Here is a 26,843-nt window from a genome sequence, read left to right as displayed (position 1 = left end):
GAAATCTTAAAATCTCAAAACTTGTGAAATACAAATAAATATTTAAAATTTACCTATAGTAATTTATTTTAAAAATAATTATTTATTATTTCATTATAATATAATAACTTTATTTGCTATATAACTAAAAAAATTTTTAAAACCGATAGTTTTTAAAAAGACTTTTTAAATTCTTCATTTCTTTATTTCTGTTATTCATTAACTGGTTATAAACATGCCAATTAAAATTAATATTTGACAAGAAAAAATAATCATGGCTATCTTCCTTTTAATTGACGTTAAACGTTCCTTTGTTTTCTAAATTCTAAAAAATAATTCTACACAGTACTCAGAGCAGTGACAACAGCACTCACGACTTCGAGCAAAGAATTTATTGCTACATTCGTAGCTCTGAATAATCTGTTGTCAACTAATATAAAACAAAACTCTGATTACTGTCAAAAAAAGTTGTGATTATTTTCTGCAGAGCATTCAGTGCTGTGTGGAGAACTTTCAGAACTCTGGAATTTAATTTTTTGGTTTACACAGTAGCCAGTGCTGTGAGAAAAAATACTCAGTGCTTTCAGATTTTCTCCGTGTATTTGTCTACTCTTAAAAAGCGATTCAAATGCCTGAAATTCCCTATTCTTGAGTTTTTGGGGTCGCTGATTACGAATATATCAGATTTTCAAAATTCAAAACAGCGGATCCAATATGGCGGAAGACTTACGACCTCAGCGGTTCTCAGCTTCGGAACGTCGGTGAGTTCAAGACGCTATAAAAACGAAAATATTCTTCGGATCAAAAAATCGCTTTACACACACATTCCACATATATATAGCTTTCAAAAAAATGCAATAAAAAAAATATATTTCTTTTACTCCCGCAATGGGAACCTCCCCTTAAAAGTAGTATCAATTTTCAATATTTTCACTTAAAAGTTAGTTGAATTAATAATAAAGTACAAAATGTGAATAACCTTCATTTTTTACTATTAGATGAAATTAATTTGTGGACTTCACTTTGCACAGCAATCATAAACTCAGACGGCACAGGTATAGGTTTAATGGCTACTAACTAGGAATGTTTTTAATAAAAAGGCTTAAAAAATTATGAGACACAGATAAATATATGTGCAACATAATGTCATTCTTGCATTTCATTTAAAAAATTTATGCCTTTTGAAAAAAATCCCGAAAAACGGCTAAAAAACAGCGTCCTAATGTGGTTTCCCCCCTTAATCACTTTTTTGGACAAAAAATTAAATTCATTGTGTAAAAACTTTTTTGGTTAAAAAACATATTTTTGAAAAAGTTACAAAAAAAATTATGTGGATATTTTTAGAAATTCTTGTGTCTGATTTTAGATATTGATAACTACAATAATCTAATACAAATTTCAAGACAATCTAGCAAAGCGTGTTTGAGATCATTTGTACACAAAAATATGTGACACACACACACACACACACACACACACGTCACAAATTTAAAGCTTAAACTCGATGCATTTGTAGTATTCAAAAATGTTAAACTTTAGAAAAAATATTTTTTCATTTGGTCTAATATGTTCCGAGGGCGAGGGGGTGAAAGTTTTGGGGTTTTACGGTACTCCGCATCTTTTAATTGTTTATTTCTTTAATATCAAAATAAAAAAATTTTATCAATATCAGTTTCGAAAGATTTTTTGATTCTCTTTTTGTTAAAAAATTGTACCTTTCGCTTTGAATATGTTAAATTTACTTTTAAGTTTAATTTTTTTGGTAAAAAATTTGTTTTTTCAAAAATGCATACCTACTACTAATCGAAAGAGTATCAAAAAATCTTTAGGAATTTAATATTGATAAAAAAATTTATTTTGATATTTAAGAAAAAACAATTAAAACATGAGGTGTACCGTAAAACCACAAAACTTTCACCTCGCCCCTTCGAAAAATATTGGACTAAATGAAAAAATATTTTTACCAAAGATTAACATCTATGAGTACCACAAATGCCCAGAGTTTAAGCGTGATCGGAAAAAAAATATTTTTTGAATCTTGATCACTTCACATGGGATTCTTCATATATATGATTATATAGTTTAAATTTGTAATTTTTTAATAAAAATTTAAAATTAATGTCTATAAAACATTAGTAAACTCTTATTTACACATCAAATTATGACGTGAAACATATGATAAATACATACATAGGTGAATTGTATATCAAGATATTTTTAAAACATATATTCAATTTAAATTTATGAATATTAAGTCCATCTTTTTAAACTGATAGAAAACTTTCTCAGAAATATGAAATGCATAATATTCTTTAATTTATTATTTAATTTTTATTTATTTTAATTTAATTAATTAATTAATTTAATTTAATTTTAATTTATTTTTAATTTAATTTTTTAAATAATTTTTAATAATGAAAAATAACATATGCTCAAAAATGTTACGTAATTTTTAAAGATAAAATGATTTCTATTCAATGTACATTTTACGGGCTAATATTAACACATAGGTATTATAAATAATTCTCATCCAATGCAATTTGGTATAATCTGAAACAATTTTTAGAAAAAAAAAGTTCAAATATTTAATCCATTATAAAAACTTTTATATAATAAAAAATTTGGAAATTTCTTAATATTAATATTAAATTCAGACAAATGTTATATAATAATTATATTTTTAATAAAAACGACACTCAATTGTAATACCAAGAAAGGTAAGAATCTAGATTTGAGACTGAGAACTGGTGGCTAGGCTAGTGTTTTAATTGATATTTATTTAACGGCATATTGTTCTTTATTTTTTATTTACCATCTTTAGTGTTAGTTCATTTAAATTTTTTTTTCTTGTTTTACTACATAAGGATGCGAATTTGAACTTTGAACAAAGGAGACTTATTTAGCAATGGTTACCAACAATTTTGAGGTTAGTGTTGCATTAATTAAAAGTAATTTTTGCAGCATGACCTTGTGGTAAATTACATGAACAAAAGTACACGGCACGAGAGCTATCTCTATACGGTCTATGCATATTCTGTTTTGTCGCCTGAAGCAACAACAACAATAAATACCACGCACTTCGTAAATCTTATCCAAGAGACTAAGACAAGATTGGACACACACTCCTTTCTCTCTTCATCCATCCAATATTTACATTCCCTCATTCCTTTACCCATTCTAAATCTGCATGCTCTATTCCACTTTCCACATTTTCTCACCTTCTCCAAATATTTTGGTCACCCATCCCCCCTTACTATCTTATACCATCTATTCTATTTCGATCCTAATATCCTATCCCACCTCTCCTCTCTGTCTTTTCTTATCCACCCCTTTACCTCCTCTTTCTTTCTTCCGCCACTCTCTTCCCTCCTCCAATGCTTCTTTTCTATCCCTTTCCCATCTTGACATCTTTTTAACCCCTCTTCCCTCCCCCGTTTTAATTTTCTTCCAACATTACCTTGCGATCGCGCTTCCCCTCCCCTGTTTAAATTTCTCTTCTATTCCCATCGCCCTCATCCTCTGCCTAGTACTTAGCTTATCCCTACCTATTTCCTCTCTTAACATATATCCCGGACAATTCCAGTCTACCCCCATTGTCCACCTTAAATACCTCTCATGCATACTCTTAAGCTTTCCTCTCTCTTTCCACCCCCATATTTCCACACCATAACTCATTACCGACCACACCAACACATCAAACAGCCACACTCTTTTTTTCCAGTCATCCCTAAATCTTCTTTCACCAATTCCCCACACCTGTCCAATCACTCTTCCTGCCGTTTCCATTCTTCTCCTTACATTCAATTCATGCCCCCCATTTTTCTGAAACCAATACCCTAAATAGCAGAACTCATCCACCTCTTCCCATTCATCATCCATTCTTCTTCATCCTTTCCTTTTCTCTTCCTAAAAATCATCACCTTCGTTTTCTCTTTATTCACATTCAAATCTATCTCTCTCACATACCTTTCAAACTCTTTTATTAACAATTTCATACCACTTTCATTATCAGCCAAGAGCACCACATCATCCGCATACGCTAACGTATAAATTCTTCCCTTGCCCAGTATCACACCACCCTTTCCCCTTTTTGCCATTCTCTTTTCCAAATCAGCCATTAACAAATTAAATAAGGTAGGACTCAGGGGGCAACCTTTCCTTAACCCCCTTTCCAACCAAAATACCTCCCCTAATTCTTCCCCTATCCTTACTCTCTCCCTCGTATCTTCGTATAATTCCTTTACCCTTTCTATTAATTCTCGGTTGATTCCTCATTCCCTCATCACCCTCCATAACACTCCCCTGTTCACTGATGGAAAAGCCGCCTTAAAATCAACAAACACAGTAAACAATTTTCCTTTTACCCTTCCCAAATTCCTATCCACTAAATAATTTAGCACATAAATATTGTCCAGCGTGCCCATCCCTTTCCTGAAACCTGTTTGGTTATCCGGAATACACTTTAGCTCTTCCACTTTCTCCTCCAGCCTTCTCCTTATCACCTCCGCGTACACTTTGTACCCCACCGGCAACAGCGTCACTCCCCTACAATCTTCCACCTTTCTCCCCTCTCCTTTTTTCACTATGGGAGCAATTAATCCCGTCCTCCATTCCTCCGGATAACCCTCCCCTTTCCACACCATATTCACTACTCTCCACATCTCTTCCTTTATCTTTTCTCCTCCGTACTTTGAGCATTCCCCTTCCATCCCATCCCGCCGCTTTGTGTCTCCTCAACCTCTCTATCGCCTCAAATACCTCCTCTTTTGCAACTTCTTCTTAATCCATCCCCCCACTCTTTACTCTTCTCTCCCCTCTTACCCTATTCCCCGTACCCCCACTTAATCCTTTGAAATAATTCGTCCATTCTTCCATCCTTATCTCTCCACTGATATCCTTTCTTCTTTTCCCTTCCCTGTTTATTACCTCCCATTCTTTCCCTTCGCTGATCGCTTTCTCCACCTCTTCTACAAACTTAATACTTCCCTCCTCCCTTTTCCTCATTACTAATTTTCCGTGTATTCTGTGCCTCTTGTTGTAATCCTCTTTTCTCATTCGCTTCATTCTCCATTCTCTTATACATTTCCTAAATCTTGCCGACTCCTCTCGCATTCCTCATCCCACCATCCTTTTCTCTCTTCCACCTCTTCTTTCGACATCTCCTTTTTCATTTTTCCGTCACCGCCCCTTTTTTTCTCTCTTCCCGCGCCTCCCCGACTTCTATCAATTTTTCCTCCCTCCTTTAATTCCACTATCAAAGGAAAATGCCCCGAATACACTTCCCTTTCCACTTCCCTTCCCACTTCCATGCTTCTTATCAAATCCTTCGTTCTTCCTTCCGCAAGCACATAGTCAATGACCGTTTCCCCTTTTCCTATAAACGTTATTTCTCCCTGTTCATCCCCCTCTACGCTTCCATTACAAATTTCCCATCCCCACTCCCCCAATAAATTTAATAACTTCCTTCCCTCCTTGTCTATTTCTTTATGCTTGGACCTTCTTATAAATTTTTCTTCTTCTTCACCCCACTCCCCTCCTCCCAACTCTCCCGTCCATGCATTAAAATCCCCCCCTACTATAACCTTTTCTTCTCTTCCTTTCTCCATCCACTTCTCCAGTACTTTCCATCCTTTTGTCTCTCCTCTTCTCCTATATATTCCTATTATCTTTAACTTTTCTCTAACCAACTTGATCTCTCTCACCATCAATCCCTCCACTTTACTTTCCGACTCCTCATCCACCTCTTCTATTCCCATTCTCACTCCCGATATCATTCCTTCTGCCCTTCTTCCTTTGATGTGTTCCCTTTTCGCCAGTTTCAATCCCTTCACCACAATATTTATTTTCCTCCTCTCTTTCTCCTATGCTTCTCTTCCACTTTTTTCTTATCTTTACTTATATCCTTCTTTATGTCATCCAGCTTCCTACTCGATTCCTCCCCCATTTTCTTCAGCTTCCCCAAAATTTCCCATAATCCCTGCCCAAATCCCACACGGTTAGAAAAATCAAGGTTTTGTAGCATGGGAGCCCTCTATGATAATTTTGTATGGACGTTCCTACTTAAGAGGCGTGGCCTTATACTACAATTGCATAAAACTATACCGAAAAAGCAAAACTTCTTGCAATCGTAGTATGCTGATGTCCTATGCGTTTAAGGGTAGAACTTTCATGCTAAAAACACTTGTTTTTTCTCTCCGTGCACATAGTCCTCCTTTTGATCCACTTTATCACCCCCTCCCTCATCCCCCTTTTCCTCTTCGTTTTGCTCCTTATCCTTCTCACTAGCTGACTCCACATGCTCATATTTTTCTTCGATTCTAGGCTCACCGACCACTCCCTCATTTCCTGAGCCGACAGCCTGCCAGCTTTTCTTTTCGACGCTTCATCTCTGCCCGATGCTTTATCCCCATCGCTTCTCTCACTCGTCGCCTTGCTGCTTTGCCTTTCCGATGCGTCGTCTTCCCTCTTGCTGCCCCTATCATCACTTTTCACCGTCTCACCGATCACGCTCTCCGTCTTTCTCGCGCGCTTTGCTTTCTCCGCTTCCTCCTGCCCTCTTCCATCTTTCGGCGGAGTCTTAAACATACTCCCTACCTTATCCACACTAACTCTATTTCAAAAAACCCCCTACCTCTTTGTCTAATTTAACACTCTCTCTCACTCACACAATTCAATCTCACCTAACCTCACTTTTACCACAACACACACTTTCACTTTTTTATGCCCTTGCACGCCACTCCACACATGCACTTTTTCTCCCACTTGCAACTCACACTTCACTTTACACTCTCCACTCACTCTCTTCCCACCCTTCACACAGAAAACTTTCCAAAAAATACTTTTTAATAACACCTTAAATAATCGCGTGTACTCTAAATCGGTACCGGAAACGGAGGCCTCAGTCCGGTAGTTGTCAACTGCACTTGCCCTAAAGACAGAACGATACCTCCATTAGAAATAAAATTTCTTTATACTCAAATACAACTTAGACAAGGTAAGATTGGGACAGTTGATGTAAAGGAAAGTCAAAAGCTTACACTAAGGTTATAAGAAAGGCACGTCAGATAAATCAAACCAGCCTGCCTGGACCCTTTTGTAGTAACATTGACTCTAAAGCAGAGATTTCCTTTGATGTTAATGATGATAAGGATAATTCTGACTTTCAGTCTCTACGCCCTTTGTAATCTCAATCAGGTTATTCAAAAACTTTACAGATGCGATTATCACTTCTAGCAACTGCTTTGACAAATGATCGCTTTGGTGTGTCTGACAGAGCCACAGCTGCTATCACTTCTAACGTACTTACAGATCTAGGTCTTATTACCGACAGTGACAAATCCCTTATCGTTAATGGGAGTAAAATTAGAAGAGAGAAAGAAAAATGTAGACTGAAACGGACCACATCGGAGTCATTTAGTTCCTACCTCAAAAAGTGGAAAAGACACAGCATTTTGCATTGTAGACTTCATTGACGAAAGTGAAATAGATTCATCCAACATTGTAGTGGTTGGATCTGATGGCACTTGAACAAACAGCGGCTGGAAAAATGAAGCATTAAATATATTGAAATGCGTTTAAAGAGACCAGTGCAATGGGCTATCTGTCTCCTTCATTTCAATGAGTTACCTTTGAGGCATCTTGTCGAATCACTTGATGGGAAAACCACTGGGCCTGAGTCTTTCAGTGGTCATCTTGGTAAACAGCTGACACATTGCAAATCTTTGCCTGTCGTTGTTTTTCAGAGAATTGAGTGCTCTCTTCCACAAATAGTTGATGATAAAAACCTAAGTAAAGATCAAAGATACTTAAATGACATTGCTACTGCCATTGATGCTGGATCTTGTTCGCCAGACCTAGCAAATCGAGATCCGGGACCAATATCACACTCTCGATGGTTGACAACTGCGAACAGGTTTCTGAGGTTGTACATTTCCCTGCGAAAACCATCTAATAACCTGATTCATATTGTAAAATACATTCTTGCGGTATACGTACCTCTGTGGTCCGAAATCAAAACAAAATCTTTGATAGTTGACAGACCTAAATATATTTTAGAATGTATTAAAAAATGTAGAAACTTATCTTCCTCTATTCAGGCAGTAGTGTGAAGTCAATCAAACAAATGCCTTCTTTGCCCATCCAGAAAATATTTTTTTCTCAATGGTAGTTGATAACAGAGAGCATGTCCGAGAACTCGGACTTAATCGAGTTTAGAATCCAAAGAAGTTCCCGTAAAGGGGAAAAATGTTTAAAACTTTTTGGTTCCTAAAGTAAATTTCGAAGCGAATGAATATTTTGAGTTAATAAATTGGTCAGAAGCAAAACTTACGTTTTCCCCACTTTTGGCAAATCTTTCTTCGATACAATTTCACAATTAATATCTAGTAAGCACAAACCAACATTGGACATAAATTTGGCAGAAATTCCATGCCACACTCAGGCTGTAGAGCGCTGTGTTAAAATTCTAACACAAGCCTCCTCAAAAGTTTACGGACCCGAAAGACGTGATGGGTTGATAAGAGCAACCCTCACCTCTCGTGCATCCATGCCTAAATTTGATACTAAATCAGAGTTTGCTATTCCGCAATAATTTTCTACATCCATTTTTCGTTGGTTGGGAAGGGTGTGGATGGAACTCGCGGTGGAGCCACCCTCCCGTGGTGAGTTCTAAGCCGTACAAAAAAGTGCGGGAGAAGAGCTGCACAAAAGGAATAACATTTTTATGTAGTGTACCACAAGTTCATTCTGTCTACATAAAATTATCTTCTTTGGACATCACTTGCGAAGTATAAATGATGATATACCATTTTTGGTAAATCTATTTAATTTTTCTTAAAATAAGTAAACTTTAAATGTGATGCACGAACGGAAGATATTGTCCGATTTCAAAAAAAAATTTTCTCTGAATTTGTATTAACAAATAGCAACTTTTCCGCACTATTACGATTGGATTCGGAAACTTTTTTATTTTTCGCTCCGGTCTACTGTACGACAACATGTACATTTTATTGTATACAAATATTAAATATATTTACATGTACAAAATCTTGTGCAAGATTTTTTACAAGTTCTCGTACAAGAACTTGTTCCAAATTCTGGTGCCGAAATTGTACAAGAACTTGTACATGTTCTCACCAGAACAGATACAAGTTCAGCTGCTGAACATGTACATTTTGTGCACAAGATCTTGTACAGGGGTTTTCAATAGAGATAGGAATTTTTCGTTTACGGATTCGTGTTCAGCATGAAAAAACCTATCAGAAACAGCTTTGACACTTGGCGCACCAAAATGAGTGTTGACCTGTGTTATCTAAATATTATTTTAATATTGCAGTGTAATATTACCTCAATATTACTTGTATTTTACCCCAATATTACTTGTAATATTACCTCAATATTACATCAATATTACATCAATATAACTTGTAATATTATATTATTATATTCATGTAATATTATTGTGATATTAAGTTAATATCACGTGCTTCTTGGGGACTTAGTCGTTAGTCCGGATTTTGAGTAAAGTGGGGGTAAAGTCTCCAAAAACTGTGTTTTTGAGGGTTTTCAGTATTTCTTTCTCCTTAACCTGACGTGATAGAGACTTCTATATAGGCTTAAATTAAACTTTATATCTTACACTTTAAGACTGATATGCGCAAGATAAAAAATTTTTTAATTTTGAAAAAAAATTAGTTTCAAGTCACCTAAAAAGATTATTGGAATCATTATCTCCCTTTTTTTCAAAATGTTGCTTCCTCGTAGGAAGCTTTATAGTGATGACAATTTTCCAACTTTCTAAAATCAATTATTTTAATAAATTTTTAACTAATATAGTTTTATATCGACATGAGAAACAAATGTCCGGATGTATGTGTAGATGTGTGTATATGGCACCGCTTCTTGTGTACAAATTATCTCAAACAAATGTTGACGGATCGCCCTGAAATTATGCATGCCAATTCTACTTACTAATACCAAAAATCGGGCACAAGGATTTCCAAAAATATCCACACAATTTTTTTTGGGACCATTTTTTCAAAAAGTTAAAAATACATTATTTGATAAAAAAGCTTTTTATTATAAAAAATTCACTTTATTTATTTTAATCACGTATTCTTTGCGTTAAAACGAATTTTTTAATCTATATTAAGTTCATATTTTACCTAAATTTATAGATGAAATCATTATTTTTATTTTTCAAAAAATTTAAATTTTTTGTTTTTGTTAAAAAAAATTTTTTCTTTTTTCTTAATAAAAATTTTCAAAAAATTTACGCAAAATTTTACGCAAAATTGCATTTCTTACATAGAAACTAATTGATTGATTTACATATTTTACTTTTATTTAATCGTTATTTTTAACGTCAACAAAACATAAATAAATTCGAAATAAACTATTCGAAAGAACTTAAGAAAAAGAAAAATTTAAGAAAAATTTACGAAAAAAAATAATTAAAACACTTACCTTAAAAACACGGTTTTTGGGGTATTTACTTTAATTTTTTTTTTAATTTAAATTTTTTTAATCTTGCGTATATGAGTCTTAAAGTGTAAGATGTAAGCTTCAATTTAAGACTATAAAGAAGTGTCTAGCACTTCGGGTTAAGGAGAAAAAAATGAAAACCCTCAAAAACACTGTTTTTGGAGACTTTACCCCCTCTTTACTCAAAATCCTGACGTGATATGCAATTTTGAAACCCGGCATCGGGTTCAGCACACAAAAATACATTGGAAACCACTCCGACAACTAAAAAAAAGTCTTATTTTGTAGACCTGTGTTATTGTAAGTTATATATTTTCTCTAAAAAGTCATATAGAGTTATGTGTTTTTTATCATGTATCTGAAATTTACGTGCTGTTTAAACTTTTTTCAAATGTTACCTGCTTTTTGAATTAAAAATTGTGTCTGCTTATTGTTTTTAAAAAATCATAATATGTATTTCTTATTGAGTAAAAATTCCTGAAGTGGATTACCCAAATTAAAGATGTATTGTATTTGTTTCGAAATACAGAAAATTAAAACATTATTATGACTTGAAAAACTGCCTCAAAGGATTTTTTAAAAAAATTAAATTTCTGAAAGTTATAAACAATTGAAGTTTTTTGTAGTTTTAATTTTCTGTATTTCGAAGCAAATACAATACATCTTTAATTTGGGTATAATCCACTTCAGGAATTTTTACTCATTACTTTATTTACTTAATAAATAGTGTTTAAATATTGTAACAAAAACCTGTATTCATAGGCAAAAATCTATCCCAACCCAAAAGTTTTGTCAAGTATTCAGCTAATTCTCCATGTGCGGTTGTAAAAAATGCTCTGGAGGTATGAGTAATAAGTTCTATTTGTTCATGCATAATTTTTTTTAACCTAGGATGACAATGCCCTTGGTTCAAAGTAGCAAAACCAGCAATAAAGTCAAGGTACTTTTTTCCTTGAACATCCCATACATGACTTCCTTCTCCTTTTGATAAAACAACTGGCAATGGCTGGAAATGATGAGCTCCATATTTTTTATCTCGATCCATTATATCCTGTGCACTTAAGTATCTTTTTAAACTTATTTCTTTTCTTGAAAAAACAATTTTTCGATTTAAAAAAGAAATCATATTCATAATATCCGTTACAAAATATCTACGAAACGATATCTTTAACATAAGAGTTTCAAGATACTGACATTTTTCAGTTATATCGCATAAACTGCAAAATATTTTAAAAAATTAGCTTCTAAAAATTTAAAGATAGTAAAAACAAATATATTTACTTCTTTAGATAATGAGGTTATAATAGATGTGAATGACTGACTGAATAAATAAATATAATGTTATCAATCAATACCACGTTAGATTATCTTCTTAACAATACTAAAGAATTTAATCTGCAACCAAATTTAAAACATATAATTACATGATGCATTCGCGTTCTGGTTACACATTATAAAACAAAATAGTCCTTTAATGTTGAGAGGAATCCTTTTATGATAAAAGGAATAGTTTTATGTAAAAAGAATTCCCATTAACTTTAAAGGGAGGGACCGCTGAAATTTCAAAATCGAGGCTGTTTCAGGTTGTCAATTTTTTTCCAGTTAATATTGAGTATTTAAAACTGTAATATACTATGGGAAATTGATAAACAATTAATTTATTAATAATTTTTAAAATAAAACTCGAAATTTTTTCAGAAACTAAAAATTTAAACTTCTGTCACGATTTTTATTATTTTTCATTGCTGATTTTTTATACACTTTTTTCAAGATTCTGAACAATCAATCGTATGGATTTTGAAAAAATTCAATTTTTTAAAAAATAAAATTTTTGAAAAATTAAAAAAAATGCAAAATTTGTTAAAAATAACGTTTTTTCATATTTCATAGTGAAATATGATTTCAGGTTCTAAAAAAATTTGTAAAAAAAATTGTTACCGCTAAACCAAACCAATTAAATTTGGTTTCAATTTGATCAATTATTCCTTAAAAATTCAACTTCTTCTACAATTTTTATTATTTTTTATCGGTAATTTTTTTGTAAGTTTTTTTCATTATTCTGAACAATAAATCATATGGATTTTTAAAAATTTTAATATTTTCAAAAAATAAAATTTTGAAAATAGTCAAAAAAATTTTTTTTTAATTTTGATAATTCACAATAATTTTTGATACAAAATAATGCCAGAAAAAAAATTGACAACCTTTAACAGCATTAATTTTGATGAGTTGGATTTTCACCGATCTCTACCCTTAAAATTGACTGTTTTGTAAGTGTATGAAATACTTATTGTAAGAAATGTTTTCTTCTATTAAATTTAATATTAATCAATTCTCATTTCATTCTGTGTATTTTAAGTTTTAATTTAAACTGCTGATAAAATTAATTCTAATCAAATTTTCTATATTTTTCAGTCAAATTTTTCATAAAAAATATGTCTTAATTTTTTATGAAATTTAGTAGAAATGTAGTATTGTACACTCAATTGCATAAATGCTGTTTCCAGTTTGACTTCATTTTGAAAAGTCCGGACACTTCTTTAACAATTTTATTAGTTCATGACATCCCAGATAACAATAGTGCGACGTAAGTTACGCACTTGACGTGCGAGTCAGTTAATGCGTGTCACAACGCACGCATATCGCATTCACGAAGTGATCAGTGAGTAACATGTGGATTTTACTCATGTGAGTGTGTTCTCGCACGTGTAAAGGTATGATGTGACTGTTTAAAATAGCATATAGACATTTGTCAAAGTTGTTTCAGCATTTCAGACATGGAGTATTTTTAAGATTATTCAAAAACTGTAGGATGTGGAGGGGGTTAAATTTTTTCATTTTTTATGAACATCCACTTTTTCAATCATCTGTAACCTTTTTCCTATTGTATGTACAAAAATTTATTTCTAACGTTTTTATTAGGTTTTAAAGGGTACTCATGAGAAGTGTGCAAAATATGTCAAAATTCAACATTTTTCTCGCTTAGTTAAGTTTAAAATTTAAAAAGACTTTTTGCGTATTGGATTTCATGTAGATTCTGAAATATCTATCTAAGATTTCAAATGTAATTATATAAAGGAAACAATATAGGATTTCATATAGGGATTTTCAGTTGGCAGGCGGCCATTTATAAAAATTAAAAATTATTTTATTAAAAATCAAATAATATTACTGCAATTCATCTAAAATGAAAAAAATTTGTGCTTTACAATAGACCTTCTCAGTTAAGAGACTCAGCTTTTATAGTATTCAAGACTGATCTCAACTGTGAGAAAAAATTTTTCACTATCTGGCGACGTTAGAGTGGAACTATGATGATCTACATCTATTTGGAATTTCCCATATAATTTCTCATACAATTTCCTACTTGATATCTTAGATGGACAATTTAAACAGTGAAATCCACACATGACATCCCACATGTATTCCTATATGATGAATTCGTACATGAGATCGTATACAAGATTTTATGTAGGAACCTATATAAGATGCTCCATATGTTCTCATATGGATTCCTATATAGAATCTCATGTAAGAATTCATCATACAGGAATATATATAAAAATCGATATAAAATCTTATGTAGGATCTTATATAGGATCCTACATAAAATCCTATATACGATCTCATGTAAGAATTCATCATATAGGAATACATGTGGGATGTCATGTGTGGATTTCACTGTTTTAATTTTCCATCTAAAATACCAAGTAGGAAATTATATGAGAAATTATATGGGAAATTCCAAATAGATATAGATCATCATAGTTCCACTCTTACGCCGCCAGATGGTGAAAATTTTTTTTCTCACAGTTGAGATCAGTCTTGAATACTATAAAAGCTGAGTCTCTTAACTGAGAAGGTCTATTGCAAAGCACAAATTTTTTTCTTTTCAGTCGAATTGCAGTAATATTATTTGATATATATATATATATATATAATATATATATATATATATATATTAATATAATATTTAATATTAATTAATTAATTAATATTTAATAATATTAATATAATATAATTAATATAATATATATAATATATATATATATATAAATATATATATATATATATATATATATATATATATATATATTGTTTCCTTTATATAATTCCATGTGAAATCTTAGATAGATATTTCAGAATCTACATGAAATCCTATATGATTTCTTATGTTCAAATCCATCATATATATTATCTTACATGAGAATTTTCATTAGGGCAGTGATTCAAAACCAAACATCAAAAAATAATCTTAAAGTTAAAGTACTAATGTAGTGCTTATACCTAAAATTACCTTAAAAAATCAAAATTGAAAAAGAATTGCACTACTTTTAACAAAAAAGTTTAAAAAATGACGTTCTTTTCGCCATTTTTAGGGTTCCGTACTCGGTTCGGAACCCTATTAATATCGGTTTTTTTGAAATCGTGTACCCCCCCCCTAGCGGCCACACAAATTTATCTAGAGAGCTGAAAATTAGTACACATATGTATTTTCGCGTGTAGATTATAGGAAAAATATAGCGAACTTGATTGGAATTGATTATCATAGCGTTGTCAAGGAAAAACCATGAATTTTTACGAAAAATGCCTAAAAATGACTATGTACCCCCCCTAGCGGCCACATCTTTTGACATAAAAAGCTCAAATTTGGTACACTTACGTACTTTTACGTGAAAATTACAGGAAAAATATAGCGAACTTGATTCCGATCAATTTACATAGCGTTGTCAAGAAAAAATCAAAAATTTCGAAAAAAATGATTTATTCTCCCTAGCGCACACAATATTCAACACAGACAGTTTATATTTAGTATACAAATGTATTTTTACGGGAAAAATACGGGGGAAAAAAAGCGGTCACGATTAGAGTTGATGATTAACTTTTTATCAAGTTTTTCAAAAAAAAATGACAATTTTAGGAAAAAAATGTATTTTTCCAGCAAAAACGAACAAAATTTTATTTAAAGGAAATTAAATTTATATATTTTAACGTATTTTTACGTGTAGATTACAAAAAAATATAGCGAGCATGATTGGAGTTGATTATCATAGCGTTGTCAAGGAAAAACCATGAATTTTTACGAAAAATACCTAAAAATGACTATGTACCCCCCCCCCCCTAGCAGCCACATCTCTTGACATAAAGAGCTCAAATTTTGCACACTTACGTATTTTTACGTGAAAATTACAGGAAAAATATAGCGAACTTGATTCGAATCAATTTACATAGCATTGTCAAGGAAAAATCAAAAATTTCGAAAAAAATGATTTATTCTCCCTAGCGCACACAATATTCAACCCAAATTGTTCATATTTGCTGTAAAACTGTATTTTTGCGTGAAAAATACAGGGAAAAAATGTAAGCACGATTGGAGTTGATGATCAATTTTTTTCAAATTTTTGAAGAAAAATGATAAATTTAAGAAAAAAATGTATTTTTCCGCAAAAAAGTTGATCTAAAGTGATTCAAATTTATATATTTTGACGTATTTTTACGTGTAGATTACAAAAAAATATAGCGAGGATGATTGGAGTTGATTTTTCTGGGTCTGTCAAGAAAAAACTGATAATTTTAGAAAAAAACATGAATTTTCTCCCAATAACGGAACAAATTTTTTCTAAAGGGCTTCAAATTTTCTATTTTTACGTATTTTTATGTGTAGATTATAGAAATAATTTAATAAACATGATTGAGTTCATTTCTTCAGTCGTTACAACTCTAAAATAAAAAAAATCGGACAAGTGCGAGTTACACTCGCACTGAAATCGAGGGTTCCGTACTCGAAGCGAACTTATTTGGTATAAAAACAAATGTTTAAAAAATATGTGTTGTATGACAACTAATATAAGTGATACGAAGAGGAACATTTTTCTTGAATTTTACAAAATTGTTCCTCTTCGTATCACTTATATTAGTTGTCATACAACACATATTTTTTAAACATTTGTTTTTATACCAAATAAGTTCGCTTAGAGTACGGAACCCTCGATTTCAGTGCGAGTGTAACTCGCACTTGTCCGATTTTATTGTTTAAAAACATATAAAATTTTTTTTTAAATTTTTTAGGTAAAACCACTAAAGAATACATTTTTGAACAATATGCAAAAAAATTAGGCCGAAATATCCATCCGTTTATTCACAATCCCTGCAACCGATTTAAAAAACAACGTTTTAAGAAAAACGCAGTTAAAGTTTAAGTACGTTTTTTTCGGCTTTAGTGTTAAATCTTTCATATCTTTAAACAAAATCAATATTTTTAAGTCAATTTTAGTGCGTTTTTTTCCGGCAGTATAGGACTATGTACTAAAATGTTCCAAAATTTTTGATAACCAAAATGAATATTACGTTGAAATTATGTATACTTCATAGGCTAAAGAGCGCGTAATAAAAAAACGACCTACAACACCGAAGTGCTCTTGAAGATTCAAATACACAAAAAAAGTATATGAGGCAAAATTCCTGAAATGTCCGAACAAAAAATTAAAAGTTCTCGAATTTAATCCATACTTTTCTAAAATGTTGTTATTGTTGGTGAAAGTCTAAAAATCAATTATTATTGAATTTAATAAAATAGTTTTTGAATTACAACGTTTTTAATTTTTGACTTTTGAAAAAAAAATTTTTTTTCAATGTACAATATTTATAAGTAGAATGCATAAAAGTTAACATATATATAATGATTTTTAAAGCTTTTTTGACGGGCTACACGCTGTTAATAAAATTTTATTTTTTTTTAACCTTGAAATTCAAGGTCAAAATGTTAATTTACGTTCATCTCAAAAACGGATTTTTTAAAATTATTTTTAACTATCTCAATGGAAAGCTTGACTAATTTCCTACAAAACATGTAATTTTCAGAGTTGGATCTTTTAAAGTTTTTGAGATATTAATTAATTAATTAATTAATGTTTATAACAAATCAAATATTTTACAAACGAATAAAGTTACCGTAATTCTGAAGTTAGTAATTGAAAGTTAACGTAATTCCGCATCCAACGAGCCCTATATAAAGTATTTTGGATAAGTAGATTGTTAATAAACAATTAGTTAACATTGCAATTGTTTATTAACAATCTACTTATCCAATATACTTCATATAGGGCTCGTTGGATGCGGAATTAGCTTAACTTTCAATTGGTAAGTTCAGTATTACCATAACTTTATTTGTTTGAAAATATTTTATTTTTTACTAACAACAAGCATCCAAAAGCCCTATATGAAGTATTTTTGTTCAATTTTAGTTAAATAACAAAGACGTATTTCAGGTTCTTTGTTATCACGTATTAATTGTTTAAACATTTGCGCGATTAGAAATGTTATAAACAATATGTTGACAAGTTTATAACTTCCGGCAATCTTTATCTGTTTTTTCCCTTTTTTCTTAGAATTTTTTGTTAGAAAGTATCTTTGGAGGGTGCATTCTTTACGGATGACGTATTTCAGGTTCTTTGTTCTCACTTATCATTTGTTTAAACATTTGGGCAGTTAGAAATGTTATAAACAATATGTTGACAAGTTTATAACTTCCTGCAATCTTTATCTGTTTTTGTTTCCTTTTTTCTCAGAATTTTTTTTAAAAAGTATCCCTTGTATATTGAAATAAGAGTATATGACGTCATTTGTTATTACTCTACCTTTTGCTTTTTATAGATTATGATGATTCATAAGGGCATTGTTTTGGTTAATTATAGTTATTGTCTCATCATGTTGGAATTTGATGAGTAATTTTTTTAGTATATAAACGGTATTATTATTCGAGGGGTTTTCAATCAGTCTTGAATAAAATTTGGTGAATGATCCACATGTCAAATAGTGCAAAGAGAGCCGAATTCCAGTCTCGCATTAACAGTTTTTTAAAGGAGATTCAAGAAGTAAAGCAGAGCATTAAAAGTTTGCAAGATTTTCGTCAATTAATAAAAGATTTTGGAAAATTATACATTAGTAAAAAATGAGCTTTGCAAAATTAAATAATGCTGGCCGAGGATTTCTTCCAACAAAAAAATTGAATGAATTAGAAGAAAATAAACTGTATACTGTTTCGGACGTGAAAACTGTGCAGACCAGATTCGGACTCAGGGTTGTTGCAGAAATCGAAAAAGAATATCAAGTGTTTTTACCGAAGAGAATTGCTGATGTAATAAGTGAAGATGAATCTTTATTACCGCATTTGAAAGAATTATCTGCACAAAAAAAATTTGCACTGAAATATATGGGAGGACCACATAATTTTATTGAATTCATCGAACAGTGAGAAATTTAAATGACTTTTGTGCCAAAAAATCATCTAGTTTTTTCAAGTTCATTTAATCTAAATTCATCATACACAAAACAACTTACAATAGGAGCCGAATTTTCATCAAATGGAGAGTTAGTCAGTGTCGTTAAATTTTTGTGAAGCCATCCACGATGTAATATTTCTTTAAATTTAGATGATTGGACCAATTTGAAAACTCATATCAGGATTATTGGAGCATATTTTAAAGGTGAAGAAACTCCTTCTCGAGAAATAAAATGCGGCAATTTTTACTTACGATTTGGAGTTTTACATGGAGAAAATGCAGTTGCGTTGGAGGATATAAGAGACAGACAGTTTTATTACCCTTTTATTTTAAAAGAGGCTTCTTTTAAAATTTTCAAGAATCTCATTGGTTGTGTTGATCATCGACTTAAATGTTTATTTTCTATACGTTTAAACGAAATTTACAATTTAATTGTAAAATCTGTTGCGGAAATTTTCTTTTTTGGAAATATATTCAATGAAAAAGAAATTGAAGTAATTTAAAAAAAAAATTATAAAGCATTTCTTATAAAACTTGAAAGAAAATACGATTATGCATCTAGTTCAGAATTTAAGACTTTATTTGTTGATATTATTACCTTTAATTTAAAACATTTTTCAAAAACAGTTTGTGAAAAGATTTGTAGTGTTAATATCATTGGAAAAAGTGTAATATAAAGAACTAGTGCGAAGACAGGCTGTACTTAATTCGAGAAAAACTGATTGATTTGAATCTTAATCTAATGAATGGGAATCATTATAATAAATTTATGTTATTATTAATAGATTATTGTAAACTATCTGAAGCATTTTCGATACCATATTTAAAATCCGATTTAAAAATATTAAAAGCAATTACAGGAAAAGAAAATTGCAGTGATTCAATCAGGTATAAATACTTTAACCTTAGAAAGTTCTTCTTCATAAAAGCTAACTTGTAAATTTTTCGGTACGCGTTTTTTTTATTAAAAACAGATTCCATTGCTGCAGTGACATCTTCACCTTTCTTGAACTTGACTGGAACCGCCCAAGCAAAGTTGGAGAACGTACCAACAACAGTTAACATGTACTTGAATCCCTTATTTTCTCGCGCATATAGTTGCATTTCAACGAGGTCCGCTTGCCAAGTTTCATCAATACCTCGAATGTCTCGATTTTCCATTTTATTTTCACGAATTTTTTTTAACTTCAAGTGCTTGCAGCCTGCTGTCCAGTTGATAAATAATTTCAGAATTTTTATGTACTAAGTTTTGTAGTTCCGCATAGTATGTTTTATTGTCACTTAAAAATTCTTTCTCGAAAGCAAACTCTAAATTTTTAATCATGTGAATAGTGTCATTAATTTGTTGTCTTAAAATTCTATGATTATTATTATTTTGTTCTGCTTCTTTTTGCAATAAATTGCGCAACAATTCTAAATTTACTACGTCATTTTTGTAAGAAGCTTCCGCTACATTGCGTAATTTTTTATTTTCCATGTTAAAATCTCCGTCAGATGTATGCGAGCGTACTCTAAAAATTCTTTTTTTGTTAAGATTGGTTGTGATTCTTTACCATAATATGTAGCTTGAAAATTAGTGAACATTTCATACAAAGTAGAATATTGGTTTTTGTCAATGTCGAGATTCATATTTCCATATGTATAACATTGAGAATTTAAAAATAACTTAACATCAGAGATATTAGAATGATCAAAATAACTTGAATTTAGTGTTGTATTATTTTTTCTACTTCTTTGAAACCCCAACACAATAAATCTAGGTTTTTCCAGTTGTGTTGAAGTTTTTACACTCCAAATATGCTTAGGAGTTACAGGTAATAGAGGATACTCATACAATTCCCAATTGCGAAAACTGATAGGAATAGATGGATCCTTTTCAATATTCTTTAACAGTTTAAATTTTCGAGCATCTGATAATTTTATGTACGGTAATAACCATTCAAATTTTTCAATTACTATTTTGAATTCTTCAAGAGGTGCTGTTTGTATAACTGCATTTAAATCAGTTCTTGGTCTGGTTAGAATGAGCTCATGTTTAGCATTAATAATAACTTTATGATAATCTTCAAGGGTAACCTCCATCCATTGCACATAAGACACGCGCGCTGCAATGGTTGGAGGTTCCATTGTATATAAATTCCTTGTGTTAAAAAAACTCATAAAAATTACTTCAAAAACGTCGTCCTACACCTATTTCCCCCCTTAACTCCGCATTGGCCTCGTTTTGAATGGTTTGTCAATAGTAACAAATACACATCCATGCCCTTTTTAAAACTACCCCTTTTGAAATATAACCCTCCAAAAAGTCGAAAAATCACAAAATTTGAAAAACAGTATAAATTCCATGTAAAATTTTTTTTCAGTCTTCACTATTACATATGTTTACAAATATTGTCAACCTTGTAAAAAAATAAGTAACAAAAATTCTCCACATGGGTAAAGAAAAATATCAAAAACTATCCCATTAAACCAAAAGTTTTAAAATTGATCAGATTTGCCTGAAATGTCTTACTCGGGTTTTTTTGAGGTCGCTGATTACGAATCCGGTGTCAGTTTTTCAAAATTCAAAATGTCGGATCCAATATGTCGAACGACAATTTGAAAATTTAATGTAATTCGCTTGAAAATGGGTACATAGACACCAATATGGCGGCCGAATTTTTTAAAACTCATCAAATTCACTTGAAACTTGTTACTCGTCACTTATGATGAATCATAATTTTGAAACGTACAGAATCAGTCAAAATTATTTTAAAAATTTTTCAAAACAAATGTCAGTATCTAAAAATAATTATGAAGGTTGGTGGGTTCCAAGGTGTTGTTTACCATCATTATTCTAATCTGTGTAGCTTAGAAATACTTTTTTATAATTTACATGCACTAAGAATTAATAAACATTTTTTAATCATTTACAAAAATTTTATCATTAAGAGGTGGTTTTTAGCTATAAGAGTGGTTTTCAAGTGGTTGTTGTTACGGACGGATTTCCGTAATTTTTAATTTTTTTTTGTTAAATATTATTTATTAAAAATAATATTTGTTACTAAAATATTGTAAACATTCTTCTCAATTATAACCAAACATCAAATGTAACACACACATACATATATAAACTTTTCTAATCTTAAATATTCAATTATTAATTTAAATTTATTTAACAATTATTAATAATTTTATGTTATATTTATTTTAAATTCCGAAATCAATGGTAATTTCGCAAATGATTTCAGATTATTGAATTTCATATTGCGAAATAATTTGAACTAAATTGTCAATCGATTTCGCTAATTGTGGGACTTACATGTATAAAAGTTGCCACATTAATTTGGAAAATTGGGAAACATAAGAAATCATAAAGGTAATTCAGGTGGTTGAACCGATCACGCCACTAATAAAATGCAAGTTTGCTAAAACTTGCATGGAAACAACGAGGTGCTGATTGCAAATTCAAACCTCCCACCACTTAAAATTACATACCAACAGGGCGTGATCGTTGCCACCGAATTATTGTTCGAGGAGTCTTATTTTGTTTTTCCCGCAGAGCGGAGGTATTTTTCCCGCAAAAAGCCGGACGATTATAAAAGTTTAACTCCCACTGAGAGTGGTTGAGGTTCTATTTGTTCCCCGCAGTAGGGTTGAAAGTGTTGAATTTATCGATAAAATACAAGTGAATATTCTACGATTAGTGAAATCTATCGAATTATAAAAGATCGTTTTGAAAAGAAAAGAAAAATATAAATATTCAATTATTTAAGAGCCATAAATGCTAAAAGTGCAAATTACAGTTAAATCCAGAAAGTGTTTTTTTACAACAATTGTTTATATCTCAAAATTAACTGTTTGGAAAATTCAGGTTTGGTAAACCCAAATTTCTGAATTTTTAATAAACAAATTTTTGAAATATTAAAATAATTGTTTCAAGTCAATAAATATTACAAGTTTAATAAAAGGAAATTTATAGAGAACAGAGGAAGAAAAATATACTTCCGCATGTTTGAGAATCATATATATAAATACGAAGGTCAAATTCTCAAGCGTTGGAAGGTAATTAGATACTTTTCGGTATGATTTATTTTATTATTATTTAGGTGAGTTTCTCTGGATTTATATACACTATCTGAAAATTACAGAATTTCGTAAAACATACACTATCACACTTACTTCAAATACACGAATTATTTTCTTGTTGCTAAAATCATTTCTTCTATTATTGAACTCTTTATTGTGCTTGCAATAAATGATATTTTTGTAAGACTTAATTTTGTTAATCAAGTAGCTTAAAGTAAATATTATTTAAATTGTAAACCTTTTCTATTAAAAATCAATTGGGAAACAAAATGTAAACTATTTGGGGGTTGAGTGAATAAATGTAATCTGGTTTTATGTTTATTCAAGTTTCGATTTATTTAATCAAGTTTTGATGTTTTTGTCTCATTTCTCTTTTTAATCATTTTCAATAAAATACCGTCTATTCGGGTTTATTGAACGAATAATATTTCTGAGTGACAGTCCACTACCTTTTTCTAACTTGTTTAGCGAAGAGCAGTTTACGATTTCCAAATAAGCGGAATTGTTAAATAATAAAAACTAGTTTTCTTTCTAAACATTTATTATTTCACTTTAAATTATCTATTTTTATTTTTTTTTGTTAATTAACATCCGCCTTTAACAGTTGTTGATTATCATTTTCAATTTTAAAGCAACCATTAAATATTCAGAAATAATTATAAAGTACGCAGGAGCTGTAAAATGTTAAATTAATCCTTTAGATGAATTATCAATATTTCGGGGTAGTATTAAACGTTAGGCGTGGTTTTAAGGGGTGAAACGTGTTAAAAAAAATTTTTGATTCATATTGAAAACTGAAATAATTAACTCTAATAATAAAGACAAAAATCTCGGCCATTAAAGGGTTAAAAAATCAAAATTTGAACTCTTTTTTTCAAAAATTGAACTAAAAATTCATTTTTTTCAATTATGACTATTTTTATTTTTTTTGAATATATTTTAGTTCGAAAGCTGAGATATTTTCCTAAAAAATATGTAATTTCCAGAAGGGTCTTTTTTAGGGACTCGGGCGTCCGTTCGTAGTTTTTATGTTTTAAGTCTTATGTCTTATGTCTTATGTCTTATGTCTTATGTCTTATGTCTTATGTCTTATGTCTTATGTCTTATGTCTTATGTCTTATGTCTTATGACTTAAGTCTTATGTCTTATGTCTTATGTCTTATGTCTTATGTCTTATGTCTTATGTCTTATGTCTTATGTCTTATGTTTTATGTCTTATGTCTTATGTCTTATGTCTTATGTCTTATGTCTTATGTCTTATGTCTTATGTCTTATGTCTTATGTCTTATGTCTAAACCCTTGCGACTTGTTTTGGAGGAATGTGGGTTGAATTCGACCCTGGTTTCTACCTCGTTCCTCCCTGGTTTGGGGAAATTGAAACAAAAGATTAGTAAATGATAAATAATGCAACAAAAACCATTAATAACAGTACAATACTATTATTAATTGTTTTTATGTAATATTTATACTAAATTAAACAACAATTAATAAATAATAGTAATTTAAAATAAGTATTTACAGCGAAATACTTTCTACCTCGTTCCTACCTTATTCCTCCCTCATTTCGGGAAATTATAAATATGCATAATTTTGACCTCAAAAAAAACAATTAAATTTATTAAATTATATAACTTAATGAAGATACTTAATTAAGACCACTGACACTAAGTAAGAAATAAAAAATAGATAAAGTTCTTATTTACATCTGTCAAATGTGAATCTACTCGTCGGGCAAACTTGTAGCAACAAGTTGTAAATTCAGATGTTCATTACATGAACATTTTGCTTCCTCTTTACGATCAGCAAAAAAATTTGCTTCCTCGTGGAGAAAGCAAAATTTTATTTCTAAAATGTAAATTTTTGATTTTTTAACTTTCATTAATTCTTTAAATTTACCTCAAATGTATACTTTATATATATTGATCGATTCGTCTTGACGTAAGGAATACGATTTTATTATATATAACCTTAAAATTTTCTATTTAAAAATTTTTTCGATTAAAAAAAAATTTTTGGAAAAAAGACGATAAAATTTTTTTTTTGAGGTATTTTTAAAAATCCTGTGGTCAGATTTGAGATATTAATATGATAAATGAGCCTACCAAATTTTAGCTAAATCCATTAAAACCTGTTAAAGTTATCTTCTAAACAAAAAAGGGATCCACACACACACACACACACATACATACATACATCCGGACAATTGATCAGGATCTCATATAACATGTTTCTATAAAGAAAAAAATTTGTTTTCGCCACTTTGAAAAGTTTTATAAACGAAAGGACTACAAAGCTTCCTCCACGAGGAAGCAAAATTGTTGGAAATTATGATTTGATAGAAAAATAGGGTGTACTTCCGAAGTAGGGGTACCTCCGATCTTAATGAAACTTGGTATACTAACATTTTTTGGTGCGCTGATTACGAAAATGATAGTGAAAATTGGCGCAAATTTGATTATCATAATAAAAACCATAAAAAACACCATAAAATCATGGTTTTTTGCGATTATCCCGTAAAAAACGCAAAATTTCGAAAAAAGTTTTAGACAAAAGTTATAGACCTCAAAAAAACACATATTTTATGTTTTATGCATGTTTTACCAAAAGTCATTATTTTTCAAGAAAAATCGAAAAAACCAAAAACACCATGATAATGAAAACATATACAACAGTCATGGTTAGACATATTATTTGACTCGTATATAGTATCATATTCATCATTACTCAGGATCCAACGAATTCCGCAAAATACTTTCGGACATATCCACCCCCTCTCGCCAAGGTTTTTTTAAAAAGAAAAGTGAGCAGTACCTTACTCGTACGAAGACCGTGTTTACTATTTTGCGTTTACCGCTGCTGTAGACTCCACCCCACAATTTCCGCAAATTACTTTCGGACACATCCATCCCCTCTCGCCAAGATTTCTTAAAAAGAGAAGCGAGCAGTACCTTACGCGGCCGAAGGCCGTGTTTACTATTTTGCATATACCGCTGCTGTAGACTCCACCCCACTGCAATACAGAAAAAAATTATTTGTTAAAAAAATTAAATTTTGAAATCTTTTTGCTTCTTTGTGGAGGAAGCTTTGTAGTCCTTTCGTTTATAAAAATTTTCAAAGTGGCGGAAACAAATTTTTCTCTATATAGAAACATGTTATATGAGATCCTGATCAATTGTCCGGATGTATGTATGTGTGTGTGGATCCCTTTTTTTGTTTAGAAGATAACTTTAACAGGTTTTAATGGATTTAGATAAAATTTGGTAGGCTCATTTATCACATTAATATCTCAAATCTGACCAAAGGATTTAAAAAAAAACACAAAAAAAAAAAATTTTATCGCCTTTTTTCCAAAATTTTTTTTTAATCGAAAAAATTTTTAAATAGATAAATTTAAGATTATATATAATAAAATCGTATTCCTTACGTCAAGACAAATCGATCAGTATATATAAAGTATAGTTTTAATTTAAATTTAAAGAATTAATGAAAGTTAAATAATCAAAAATTCACATTTTGGATATAAAATTTTGTGATTATTTAAATTTAAGTTTATAGATGAAATAATTGTATTCCTTACATAAAAACGAATCGATTGGTATATATAAAATTTACATTTGAGGTAAATTTAATAAATTAATGAAAGTTAAAAAATACAAAATACACATTTTAGCTAAAAAATTTTATATTTATTTAAATTCAAGTTTAAATATAAAATAATTGTGTTCCTTGCATTAAAAGGAATCGATTTAATTGTAAATAATTATAAATTATATATTATTTTTCATTAATATTTAGAAATTTCGGTTAAAATATGAATTTTTTATTTTTTAACTTCCATTCATTCTGTAAATTTAACACAAATGTATAGGTACTCAAATGTTTATATTATTATATTATTTATGTATGTTTATTTTAGTGTTAATGCTTTCTCCACGAGGAAGCAAATTTTTTTGCTTATCGTAAAGAGGAAGCAAAATGTTCATGTAATGAACATCTGAATTTACAACTTGTTTTCAATGTTAATTCTTGTCG

The 26,843-nt window shown here is 30.4% G+C and overlaps 1 protein-coding gene across 1 annotated transcript in view; it reads right to left on the bottom strand.

The window, feature by feature from the left end:
• Positions 1 to 11,680, bottom strand: part of LOC127287876 (ornithine aminotransferase, mitochondrial-like) — a 170,416-nt gene extending 158,736 nt beyond the window's left edge. Inside the window, exon 1 of the mRNA XM_051315017.1 lies at positions 11,212 to 11,680. Within this exon, the coding sequence (XP_051170974.1) occupies positions 11,212 to 11,635 (424 nt within the window). The 5' untranslated portion in view covers positions 11,636 to 11,680. The remainder of the gene's footprint in view (positions 1 to 11,211) is intronic.
• Between the last annotated feature and the right edge of the window lie 15,163 nt (positions 11,681 to 26,843).

The sequence above is a fragment of the Leptopilina boulardi genome, unplaced genomic scaffold (assembly GCF_019393585.1).
Source record: "Leptopilina boulardi isolate dan_hultmark-lab unplaced genomic scaffold, ZJU_Lbou_2.1 LbouV2_377, whole genome shotgun sequence".
NCBI lineage: Eukaryota > Metazoa > Arthropoda > Insecta > Hymenoptera > Figitidae > Leptopilina > Leptopilina boulardi.
This window is presented reverse-complemented; position numbering and strand designations above follow the sequence as displayed.